Source organism: Neophocaena asiaeorientalis, unplaced genomic scaffold (genome assembly GCF_003031525.2).
Source record: "Neophocaena asiaeorientalis asiaeorientalis breed wild unplaced genomic scaffold, Neophocaena_asiaeorientalis_V1.1 scaffold16, whole genome shotgun sequence".
NCBI lineage: Eukaryota > Metazoa > Chordata > Mammalia > Artiodactyla > Phocoenidae > Neophocaena > Neophocaena asiaeorientalis.
Genome location: NW_020175446.1, coordinates 1,828,096 through 1,840,218, shown reverse-complemented (window position 1 = coordinate 1,840,218; position 12,123 = coordinate 1,828,096). Strand labels below are relative to the sequence as shown.

General features: G+C 39.0%; 1 protein-coding gene across 1 annotated transcript in view; it reads left to right on the top strand.

Annotated features, from left to right (window-relative positions):
- CSMD1 (CUB and Sushi multiple domains 1) overlaps positions 1-12,123 on the top strand; it is a 1,745,896-nt gene that overhangs the window by 861,341 nt on the left and 872,432 nt on the right. Inside the window, exon 5 of the mRNA XM_024768064.1 lies at positions 797-991. Coding sequence (XP_024623832.1) covers positions 797-991 — 195 coding nt within the window. The remainder of the gene's footprint in view (positions 1-796; positions 992-12,123) is intronic.

Sequence of the window (12,123 nt, the reverse complement as noted above, 5' to 3'; positions counted from 1 at the left end):
AGGGGACGCGGGTTCGTGCCCCGGTCCGGGAAGATCCCACATGCCGCGGAGCGGCTGCGGCTGGGCCCGTGAGCCATGGCCACTGAGCCTGCGCGTCCGGAGCCTGTGCTCCGCAACGGGAGAGGCCACAACAGTGGGAGGCCCACGTACCACAAAAAAATAAATAAAAAATAAAAAAACTTTGTTGCGAATCAGACACTCCAAACGCATAGAGCCTTACAGATGGCTTGGAATAGAATAGTGGTACAATTTTTGTAAAAGTCCGATAGATTAGCAAATGACAGTTTTAATTTATTATTTAATTCAGTTGTATCCATCAAACATTGATTGAACACTTATTACTGGTGTGTATCAGGCAGTACTGGTCCTGGAGGAATAAGGAAAAATATGGCATGGATATTCATTCAAGCTGTATTTCTGTTATTTTTTTCAGATATCTATATTCAGCTGTATTATCTGATTTCTAACTATGTGGGACTGTAGAATTTCATAATTAAAAAAATAATCTAGATGTCATTTAGAACACTGAATCTAAGCAGAACTGTATCTTCCCCTCAACAAAATCCACTTATTTAAACTTTTTAAATATTTCTTTACAGAAGTACTAAATTACAGATTTTACAAAATATAAATCCATTTCTCTGTTTAATTTTTTGACAAAATTAAGATAATTTTTGTCCTAGATTTGCTAACTTCAGTAGTTCAAAAGTGGTCCATGTCTTGTGATATAAATTGATCTCAGTAGAAAATCTTCCTTTAACTTGTATTTCTTTCTCCTCTTTTTTTCTCCCAATAGTTTTACCCAGCCACACATGTGGAAATCCTGGAGAAATACTGAAAGGAGTTCTCCACGGAACAAGATTCAACATAGGAGACAAGATCCGGTATAGCTGTCTCTCCGGCTACATCTTGGAAGGTCACGCCATTCTGACTTGCATCGTCAGCCCTGGGAATGGAGCATCGTGGGACTTCCCAGCCCCATTTTGCAGAGGTAGGTGCTGTACAGGGAGGGTGTGTGATGAGCTGACACCTGGACTCAGCAAATGGCTTTGGAATTGACATTGGAAAAGTTTCCACTTAACGAAAGCAAGACACATCACGCTGGGTCTTCCCATGTCAGCTCATTCTGTTCCCTAAAGCAATATTGTACGTAACCTAAGAAACCATGGCTGCACCCTGTGAAGTCAATAACAAATTTAGATATGTTCCTTAAACATCCAAATTTTTCTTCATCCTGTTTCTCAAACCTTGTGGACTTCTACATATTTTTATCACTTACTGTCATAGCATTCTAAGATTTAATGCACACATTTATGGCCTCCTTGCTTTGAAGTTTACTTTTTTACCTTTTTCTCATTAAAAATGGCAGCTACCCCTTGATAATCAAATTATACCGTTGGAAGACTCTTTCAACACTCTCGGGCTTTGGAGATAAACCATAAGGGATTGCACCAGTGCAAGTGTTCCTTGTTGTGATTTGTTGCAAGATTAGAATCAGTTTTCTGGAAGCCTTGTGATTTTTAGTCTTTTCTGTGACATTATTTTCCTGATCCAGTAACTTTAGGAAAGGGCATGCTTTGACTCTTAGGTTTTGACTTTCCTAAGAAAAAACTCACTTTATGGTTTCAAATGTTAAAGTGTAGCTTACATTTATTGAGGTCTTAATGTAATTCAGAAAATGTGCTAAGTGCTTTACCTGAATCGTATCGCTGAATTCTCACAAAACCCCACTGAGATAATACTCACACTCATTTAACGGGTAAAGAAGCACAATTTTAATTTTCAAAAGGTTCCAAAAGATAGCATATGATGAGTTAAGACACAAACCCATGTCTGAATTTTTTTTATCGAAGTATGGTTGATTTACAATATTGTGTTAGTTTCAGGTATACAGCAAAGTGATTTGGTTATACCTATATATATGGATGTATCTGTATTCTTTTTTCAATTATTTTCCATTATAGTTTATTACAAGAACCCATGTCCAACTTTTTATTCATGTATGTAACCAGGCAAATCCACAGTCTTAGCTTAAGTCCTCATATCAAAATGTGTTTTTCTCATCAGTCTGTTTATCTTTTCGTCTATGCTATTTAATGAATACTTTTCTATTTTTTTTGTTATCTCTGTTACGTGTTGCAGTCTCATGAGATCTTCCCAACGCTACTTATCTTAGTTATGGCATGTTGCTGCTGCTGCTGCTACTACTATTACTACAACTGGTATTAGTACTAGTACTAGTACTACTACTGCCATTAATACTGCAGCTGGTAACTAGCACATATTGATTGCTTGTTATGAGCAGGCATTACTTTTTCATGTGTAATCTTCACAGTAGGTATTTTATTAAAGAAGTATTTTACACACGAGGCATCTGAGGGTTAGATGGGAAACATAACTTGTTCAAGGTATTCCAGCTGGTAATTACCAGAGGTCAGATCCAACATCTTCAAATCATCCCTGTGTCCTAGAGAAATTCCTGCTATGGATATTTTCTACCACACGCATCCGTTACTCCTCCTGAAATGCTCATTTTCTTGCACGTTCCTCAGGTCTATTGTATCTCTCTTCTTTTTTTTCCTTAGTGCTATTAATTATTTTACATCTTCTATTGTCAAAATAGTGGTGTCCTCAAAATCCAGATTTCTGTGTCCCTTCCCTTGTCTTTTCACTGATTCCCTCAACTAAGTGATACTGTTTAAGGACGCTGTCACTTGGATATCCTAAATATATTCTTGTTTCCCTATTTCTACCGCTGTGTATCTGATATTCACTCCGTGGAAACGTTGCAGTCACTCTCTCCACTTTGCCCTGCTTGCCCCTTTTATTCTGTCAGACTGTCTTTCATGTCTCCCCTTTCCCACTCCAGCTGTCCCGTTCCAGTTGTGTTTTCTTCTCACCCAGACCAGCTTCAAGTTGGTGAAATGAGCGCCACATCCAGAATCTCAGCCTTCATCCTACACTCTCCTCCTTAGTCCCGCTCCCAACACACACGTCTTCATCATCACCTGTGCTCTCTCAGCCAGACCATGTCAGTGACTCAAAGAGAATTAAGTGCAAACCCTTGAAAATGCTGTCCCCGTGCTCCATCACCTCGTCTGAACTGACTTGTCCCCTTTCATCTGTTAGTGTTCCCAGACACAGATGTTATCCTTTTGTCTGCACGCGATGCTTTGCTTGGTCTGACTTCCCAAAAGCCAGCTGTGTGCGTCTCCCCCAAGTGCTGTGTTCCTCACACCAAGCTGTTAGCTTGGCATCCCCTCCACGGTGGGAGTATTGACACCAGAAATCAGCAAACTCTACAAAGCAGGGTTTCTTCCCAAAGAGTTCCTTAACCAGCTCACCACTCCATGCCTAAATCCAAACTGTCACTCATTTTTTCCTGTTACGAAGTTTTCCCTTTCATCTCCGTTAAAGCCATAAATCTTACTTAGTTGTCAAGTTCACACTTAAGCCCAAATTTTAGTCACCTTTTTTTTAACCATTGCAACCCCTTTTTAAATTCTTTAAGAAAACCCAAGTCCTTTTGTCTTGAGCATTTATTTTGTTGCTATTTTATATTTTAACCTTATGTCTTCAGCATTTTCTCAACTAGTTTGTAACCCCCCAGGACATAATTTACAGTCATAAAAACTGTGTGACTATGTCCTTGCTTCTACCTTAAAATTAGCCAAATCCATAGCTATTTACCCCTAATGCTGTACCTAATCCCCCATTCAAACATTTAATAGAGGAGTGGAAGTATGCTGGGCATCAAATGAGGAGTTATTATAAACTGGAAAATGCAAAAATAAATATTAACAGTAACTATGCCAGTTTCTGTTTTGCTCATACCTCCCCAAGCATTTTCTTCTGAATTGAAGGGTCTTTACAAATTTCACAATTATAAAACTTACAAAGTCAAAGTTGATGTAACAGTCAGCTCATAATCTTTCCTATGTTGTCACCAATTTATTAAATCCAAACCATATCAAGACGCTTTTATCATAATATTTATCTTTTCTTCTATATTATAGATTATGAAATGTATGCTTATTTCAGTGCTTGGGATAGTAACATTTCAAAGGGCATTAAATTTGATATAATTCTTTTATGTAACAGATTTGAAGGATACAAAACAGTTTTGTCATTGATTTTGGATAACTGGATCATAAAGAAAAAAGTCGATAATCGAATTCTTATAAATGTGTAGATGTGGCATATCTAGAGGGGATAAATTAATTTCAGCGATATGGACTTAGATCATTTTAAAAACTGAAATGAGTATATTTTCTGCTTCCCCAACATCCTAGATATTTTGTTCCAGGAATTGCTTGAGCAGTCATCTTAAAGTACTGCTAACAGTAACACCGCTGAATCTCTTTGCAATGACCTTTTCCTAGTGTTGACAATTTTACATTGTAACTCCAAGTGGCAGTATTTAACCTGAACAATGACACTTAAATGTATCATTTCTAGAGTCACGTGGTGCTCTTTAAAGAAAAAGGATATAACCATATATTTAATAAAGTCAGTGCATAATGAAGTGGGAGGTCAGCCAGATTTACTTAAAACTGATTCCCTTAAACAGGAGACCAGCATCACACTGACTTCTTTCACGGATGAGCGTGCAGATTGTCTCCTTCCGGAGGTGTGTTTCTGTCTTCCTCATTTATCCTTGAGTTTTCACCTAAGTGTCTGTATCTTCCTTCATCTCCCTTCATTATTGCACATTGCTCCTATTGTCCCTTCTGATCTTTACAAAGATGTACTGTTTCTGTATTTGCAAGTGTGGTGTGTATTTAGAGGAGAAACATAAAAAGGGGAAAAGAAAAAAAAAAAACAAAAAACTAGATCTACTCAATGACATATGCTCCCAACTCAGAATTTAAATGCCTTCTTAATTTATGTTTCCCCTATTCTATTACTAAATCACAAAGACTATAATGTCACGGTCCAGGAATGATCATAAATGACTTTGAGCTCCAGGATAATAGAGGGCCATAGCATATGAAATCCAAAAGAGAAGGTATTCTCCTTGAATGGAAAATTCGCATGGTGGGTCCTTGTCTCCAGATTTGTGATAAGATTGTCCGAGAAGGCAGAAAGGAAGTAGGTCAGGAGCTGCATTTGGAAAATGCTCCTTCGTAAGAAACCTGTTGTCTGATGTGGAGAAATCCCCAGGGAGAAGTGGTCCTGTCCTCACATTAGTCCACCATTAGGTGGGGAAGTTGTTCTGAAACCATCTCCCTTTGGTCCCTTCAGTGAGCATTTCCGTCCACTGCAGCTCTCCAATTCTGGATCTCATTTTTGAAAGCATTAGTGTGATCTTACGTCAACTGTCTTATTCCATGGATATAATCACATAGGAAATGTATATACGTTTGGGGACATGAGCTGTATCTCTGGTCCTGGAAAAGGCTAGGCTCCTTTACGCTCTGGAAAGATGATAGGATGGCTGTATCAGGCATATGCCGCCTGAAATAAGCCAGCTCTAAGCAAACACTAGTCTCCTCAGCCAGAGATGCCTGCTCCCCCTTCCCCAAACATTACCTTCTGATATGCCTTAATTCTTTCAATGATGGAGCACTTTGTATTTGCCAAGTATGCTTCAGAAAATAATTCTTAGCAGCCGCTGCAGAGCTGAGACCCCTAAAGTCATAGCCCTGGACATTCCCATTCACAGGCTGTCCTAAATAACTTATTTTTGTATATTCTACGCTTCATAGATTAGCCTGTATTAACATTATGTGCACGACTCATATGAACTACCATAGAAAGGCATCTAAAAATCATATGTATGCAATGTCAATTTGTAAATATGCTGAAACCCACAAATGTATGATCCTGTGTATACCTCAAATCACCTTGAGATGTATGCAGGGAAAGTAATAGTAGTCTTGTTTTGAAGGGGAGGAACTAAAACTTCAATTGTGTTGACATATGTTGGCTTATGACTTGAGCTTTGTAGCAAGACAGCTGTCTTTCTGATTTTATCATTCTACTGTTACTAAATTTGATTAAGTAGCATTTGTACATAATTTAAAAATTTAATAATACTGAAGGGATTATAGTGAAAAGGAACATCCTGTTGAAACACCCATACTCTTAGGCTGTAGACATTTCAATAAAATTTAACCATTTTTGTCATTATTATCTTATATATGCTTATACTGTTCTTTCTTGCTTTATCAAGTTAAAACTTTTTAAATTGACATCTTGCAATGAGTGTTACTGTAATTTTATCACTCCATTCACCATGTCTTGTTTCTTCCAATTTAATTTAGATTTCTAAACATTATAAATCTGAATAATGCACTTGACCGTTTATATCTTATTTCTTTCACTTTTGGCAGCATCTTCCGCCTGTCCACTGTATAAGGTGTGACTATCACTGCCTCTGCTCTTTCCAGTAAATGTTCTAATACTTTCCTTCCTCTATGTTCTCTCAGCTGTAATAGCACTTTTGCAGTATCAAAGTTGTGAACACGTACGTTTTATTCTATGCTCGTAATTAAGTCCTTCTTAATTTGTCTGAAGGCTGGATAGCAATAAACAACATTCGTGTTATCACAACTGCGTACATACTGTTCCAACATCATCATCCCTGTGCCACTCCAAGAGAGTTCAGATCAGATGAGTTCTTTCTTCGCCTCAATTATTCATAATAACGCCACGATTACTTTTTTCCCCCACATTTGGACCACGACTTTCTCTCATTCTGCTTGTTTAGTTAATGTAACATTAGCAGGCTCCAATGTTACTATTGTCTGCTCTGCGTGTTAAACCCCAAATGAGTATTTCTGACTGGGGTTGGTTTTGATTGAGCGGTGACTTGGGGACTTTTGTGTCTGGCTTTCAGTCAGGGTTGGCAGCTTTGTCTCCATCCATTGGCAGAGGGAGGAAAGAGCCTGGGGTTGTTCTGGGCAGGCCTCACACACGTATATTGCACTGGTTAGACTCAGTCGTGTGGGCGTCCTTAACTGCAAGGAAAGCTCGAACGAAAAGGAAGAAGATAAAGCAGATTTGGTAAATGGCTGGCCTGTTGCCGTGACTGCCTTCTATTTGTACTAAATTTTTGAATTATTTTTTTTCCCCTTGTTGATTTATAAAACTTATGTTTCATCCCAATAATCCAGACATCTTCTACTTTACACTTATTTGAATTATTGCTGGGAATGAGCTCTGTTCTTCTTCCTGAAGGTCACTGACATTCTTCTAACGTAAACCAGATTGCATCGTATTTTGGACAGTCTAGCTGAGTATCAAATTATACGTGGAAACCATTTCCTCCCAGAATTGTTAAAGCATCGTTTCATTATTTTAAGCATATTATTGGCTTCTGCTTGAAAAGAAGTATTCCAAACTAGAAAAGTAATAAGTTTTCCAGGCATATGTCAAAAAAGAGAGAGAGAGAAAAAAAAAAACAGGTCTTTAAAAAAGCATCCACAAGTGAAACATTATTTGAGGGAAGATACTATATTCATAATCTTTTGGAGTAGAAGGATAACATACAGCATGGGGAAAAGCCAAAGATGTTCGGAATTAGCTAGGTTGTAGCCCAGAGCATCCTTCTTCTGTGTGATGGAGCTGGTAGGGGGCAGTGACCGTCATCATTCAGGCAGGGGCTCGGGGCTGTCCAGCTACCACACACCTAACCAAGAAAAACTCCCAGTTCCTCAGTATTTAGATCAGTGCCGTTCGCTAGAAATGTAATGCAACCCACAAGTGGGAGCCAATTATGTAATTAAAATTTCCTAATAACTACATCGAGAAAGTAAAAAGAAACAGGTGCATTTAATTTTAAGAATGCATTTTCTTAACCCAGCATAGTCCAAAGATGGCCATTTCTACACATAGTCAGTATAAAACATTAATGAAGTAGTTTGCACTTTTCCCCGAGTCTTTAAAACCTGACGTGTATTTCACAGTTAAATCATTTCTCAAGGTGAACTAGCTGCATGTTCTCATTAGCTATGTATGCTAGTATCTGCTGTTTCAGACAGCTCAGACTTAGCAAGCAGAAGAATTTTAGTTTTCTTTTTTTCTATCCGCAACAATCGTTAATGTATGCAGCGTTCTGGTGCTGTGAGTACATGTCACTTTCACTTATGATGTAGGGTTCAGTATACAATTGTAGTTTTATGAGAAGGACTCATAAGAAAATGGGTCTGAAATACACACACGTATGCCATTCTCTGATTGGAATTCTCCCCTTTAACTTCTCGGCAATTGCTGAAACAGATTTGAGCTGAATAGTATCGGAAAGGAGAAGCCTAGTTTTACTTTTACTTTTAAGCAGAAGATCACGGTGAGCCTAGCTCTCCAGTAATCCAAAAAGATTTCTCAAAAGGAATCTCGTTTCAGATACTATCTTACTTTGGGAAGAAATGATATTGGGATCTAATGAACGAAGATGATGGGAAACTTTGAAGAAGAGGCTAATTAGCTATAGTGGAGTTGGCAAAGAACTGGAAATAGCTTTGTGCATGTGTGGCTCCAGATGTATAAAAGAATAAAAATAAGAGTGATTCTAGGGAGAAAATAAACTAGATTCAATTCTGGGACCTAGCAGTTATGGTCTATGCTACTGTAAGTACATTGGATTCCTCTCTCACACTTCTTTTCCATCTGTAAACTACTGCATATACTACGGTAAGCTGTTCGTACAGCAACCTAGCTACAGAGACCACACACCCAATTTCTACATAGTATCGTCAATAAAAAAGCAAATATTTTGAAAAGATGATATTCTCAGTGTTAGTATGAGGATTAAGTGAAAAGACATATGCAAAACATCCTGCAAGTCTTTAACACATAAAGAAGGTGAATAAAGCACAGGTGATCTAGCATGATATTTATGGGCTGTGCAGTGTTATTTTCTCTCTCTGTTGTCAATTTTCCTACCTGTGTAATAGTACCTATTTCACGGTCTGTTGTAAAGATTAAATGAGATAGTCCAGATAAAAATCCTTAACAGAGAACTCGACACAGTGAAGTTCTATATGTATTAGCTGTTATAATTACTGTTTCTTTCTATCTTCTCCCCGCTCCAGTTTTGAAAGCAAATTCAGATTTAAGTGATTGGAGACAAATAGATTATAGGATCTCAGTGCTAGTAGCTCTTAAACAAATGGCTTTTCTGCATTACTGAAATTCTTCGGGGGAAAAAAAAAAAAAAAAAGAAAACTACCAGGCTGATTTAATAAGAGAAACTGAATGAATAGAGACTCAGACAAAGAGCCAGTTAAGTGCCTACTAAAGGGTGAGTCCGTGTCAGGACAGGTCATTGTGTTTTATGTGTCACTACTTGGGCTGCAATAAGGAAACAAAAACCACATATACAGTGTGCGTGTAGATACACATATGCATATAAATAGCATGACAGTATCGAAAATGTAGATTTGGCAATAGTCAGATGGAGATTATTTCTAGATTCCTCTTCCTTAAGGGACTAATCAATCAACCTTTTTCTTAAGGGATTAATCAGTCAAACTCAACGGATTTTTAATAAGGAACACATGGAGGAGCATCTGTTATCTAATGATAGACATTTCAGCTTGGTCACTCAAATTGTAGATTTTTAAGAAAAAGATGCGGTGATAATAACAATTAAACCTGTAGCAGTGACCGAATGTCAGGCATCATTTACATGCTTTACAAATATTCTTGTGTTTAACTTTCACAATAACCCCGCAAGTTTTGTATTATCATTGATCCTGCTTTTCAGTCAGAGAGACTCGGGCACAGAGACGTGAGGTGACTTTTCTGAGGTCACACAGTAGTGAATGGGAGAGTTGGAATCTGGGCCTGGTGTCTTATGCCATTGGGCACTGCAATGCCCGGCTCGTTGCCTTTTAATTTATGAGAATAAAAAAAATAGGTTCCTTTAAAGAAGAAACTTACATTTTCATTGGGGAACAAATATTTGAAGTTGGATTAGACAGACAAAGATTTTCTTCTCGAGGGATTGGTGCTTGAGCCCTGAGGAATCTGGGAAGGGGCGGAGAGAACACGGCTTGTCTGGGGATGTCCTGCTTCTGAGGATGAAGCGTGTGCCTTGGTTTTCTCCGGGGGAGATGGAAGTTGGTGGTCTCTAGCATCCTCCCGTTTCTCCACCTGCTCCTTGGGCAATGCAGGAGAAGGTGTCTGGCAGACCTGCAGGCCCTTCAGAGATTACGAGCCTAAAAAGAGAAATATAAGGGCAGTAAGATGCCGGCAGGGAAGAGTGACTGCCAGTCTCAGAAGCCTGTGGTTCAAAGCAAGCACCAGCTAAAACTGTTTTCTGTGGGCTTGATGGGAGCTACCACCAGCCACAGCCTCGGGGCTTTCAGATGAACAACACGATGTGTAAACCCAGCTCAAGAGAGCCTTGAGCCCAAAGAGAGCTGTTTGGCAGTAGGATCTTCCTTATTATATTTTAAAGGCCAACATATGACTTGGCTGCAGCCGTTTCTTTGTAGAGTAAGTCCATCTTGGAGTGCAGGAGGCAAGCAGGGATCCATTTGCCCCAGTCAGATGGTCTTCCTTCTCTGGGGAAGGCTTCTGTTTGCATGAAATTGGTCCTCTTTCCTCTTTTCTCTGTCGCAACCCTAAATCCTTCCCTACCGCCAATTTGTCCTCGCGGGGATTCTCATGTGGGGGCAGAAAGGTTGAGGCCTGAAGGATGCTGCTGGCATCTGGGCTCCGTGAGCCTGCAGGGTACTGGTTCCAGGCAGAGTGGTTTTAGGAGGCCCTTGAGACCAGATAGAAGCTACCTGAGACGTGATTGGCCAGTAACTCTTCCCTCCCTATTTTCCATTTTTGGCCAACAGAATCTTTTTCAGCCACTATGAATTACTGAAGAAGGAAAGCCAGGGGGAAGTAGAAATAGCATGGCTAAGCATTTTATTTAGACCAGGTCTCTGCGGCAAGTGTTGTGTTATAAACTTGGCATGCATTCGTTTATGTTTTCTTGTCCAAAAGTGTTCAAGGTTAATGTTGATACTGAGAGTTTGCAGATGAGGGCTCTAACTCCCTGAGATGTGAGGGATCCTGTCCAGGGCTGCAGACACAGTAGGTGGTAAAGACCATTCTCACTTTGTGTCTTCTGCTTGGCGTGGGTAAGGAGAGGTGTTCTTGTTTTTTCCTTTTGTTCTGTTGAGAAGCGTGATCTGTAAACCACTGAAAAATAACCATAAGTGAGTTATGATCAGGGACTAAAACTGCTTACTCACCAAGACTCTAACCTTGTTTCTCTCTGTCTCAACGAAAGCATTTAAGATAAATATTCACCTCAAAGTGTCAAAACACAGTGTCACTGTTACTTGAGGGTTTTAAAGAGTGTAGGATACGGCAGCTGTTGTGCTTTTTTTGAAGAGTTGATGGATGTCATGCATTTCAGGACAGTTGTATTTCCTCGGAAGGATGACTGAGAGCGTGCAAACATGCCACCAAGTAAAGTACCAGGAGCAGTCTCGGCAATACCTTTAATAAGACATGCTAAACAAGGGATGTCAGTGCCTAAAGCTGCAAGTTTCTTTAATTGATAAGCCTTACATAAGGTGACTGGAAATGACAGTATGGCACTTGCCAGTGCTTTACGAAATGTCACTCAGGGTGTTTAATTGCAGACATTCTGCCACTAGTGATGATGGGGAAGACAAATACTGGGAGAACCTGTAGCTGGAGGGGAGGAGAAGGGAGAGAAGTCATGCTTTTTGTGGGTACCGATCAATTCTGTGATATTTAAAACACAGCTGGGTTTTTATGAGTTATGTTACAGAGATAACATTGTAAAATGAATCTTAGATGATCTTTCTTGTCAGGACCAAGCATTGCAAAGTAAGATTGAATGAGGTAGTCTTCATATGAGAAACTCAGATCTAAATAAAGTTTGAATGGCTTTAGACAATTGAGTTTTCAGCACTTTTCTTGCATGCTGTGTAATAACCAACTCTAAGTCTTACCAAAATTGAAAAAAAATATCAATAACATGTCAACATTATATAGTAAATCTGGTCTACATGGTTTGCATTTCACTATGATACAAGGCTTTCTGATAAGCACTCTTTTTTTAAAATATATATTATCTCATTAAATACAATCTTGGAACTGGTTTAAAGCATAGTCATAAGTGCTTGTATACAAATCATTTTGTGGATC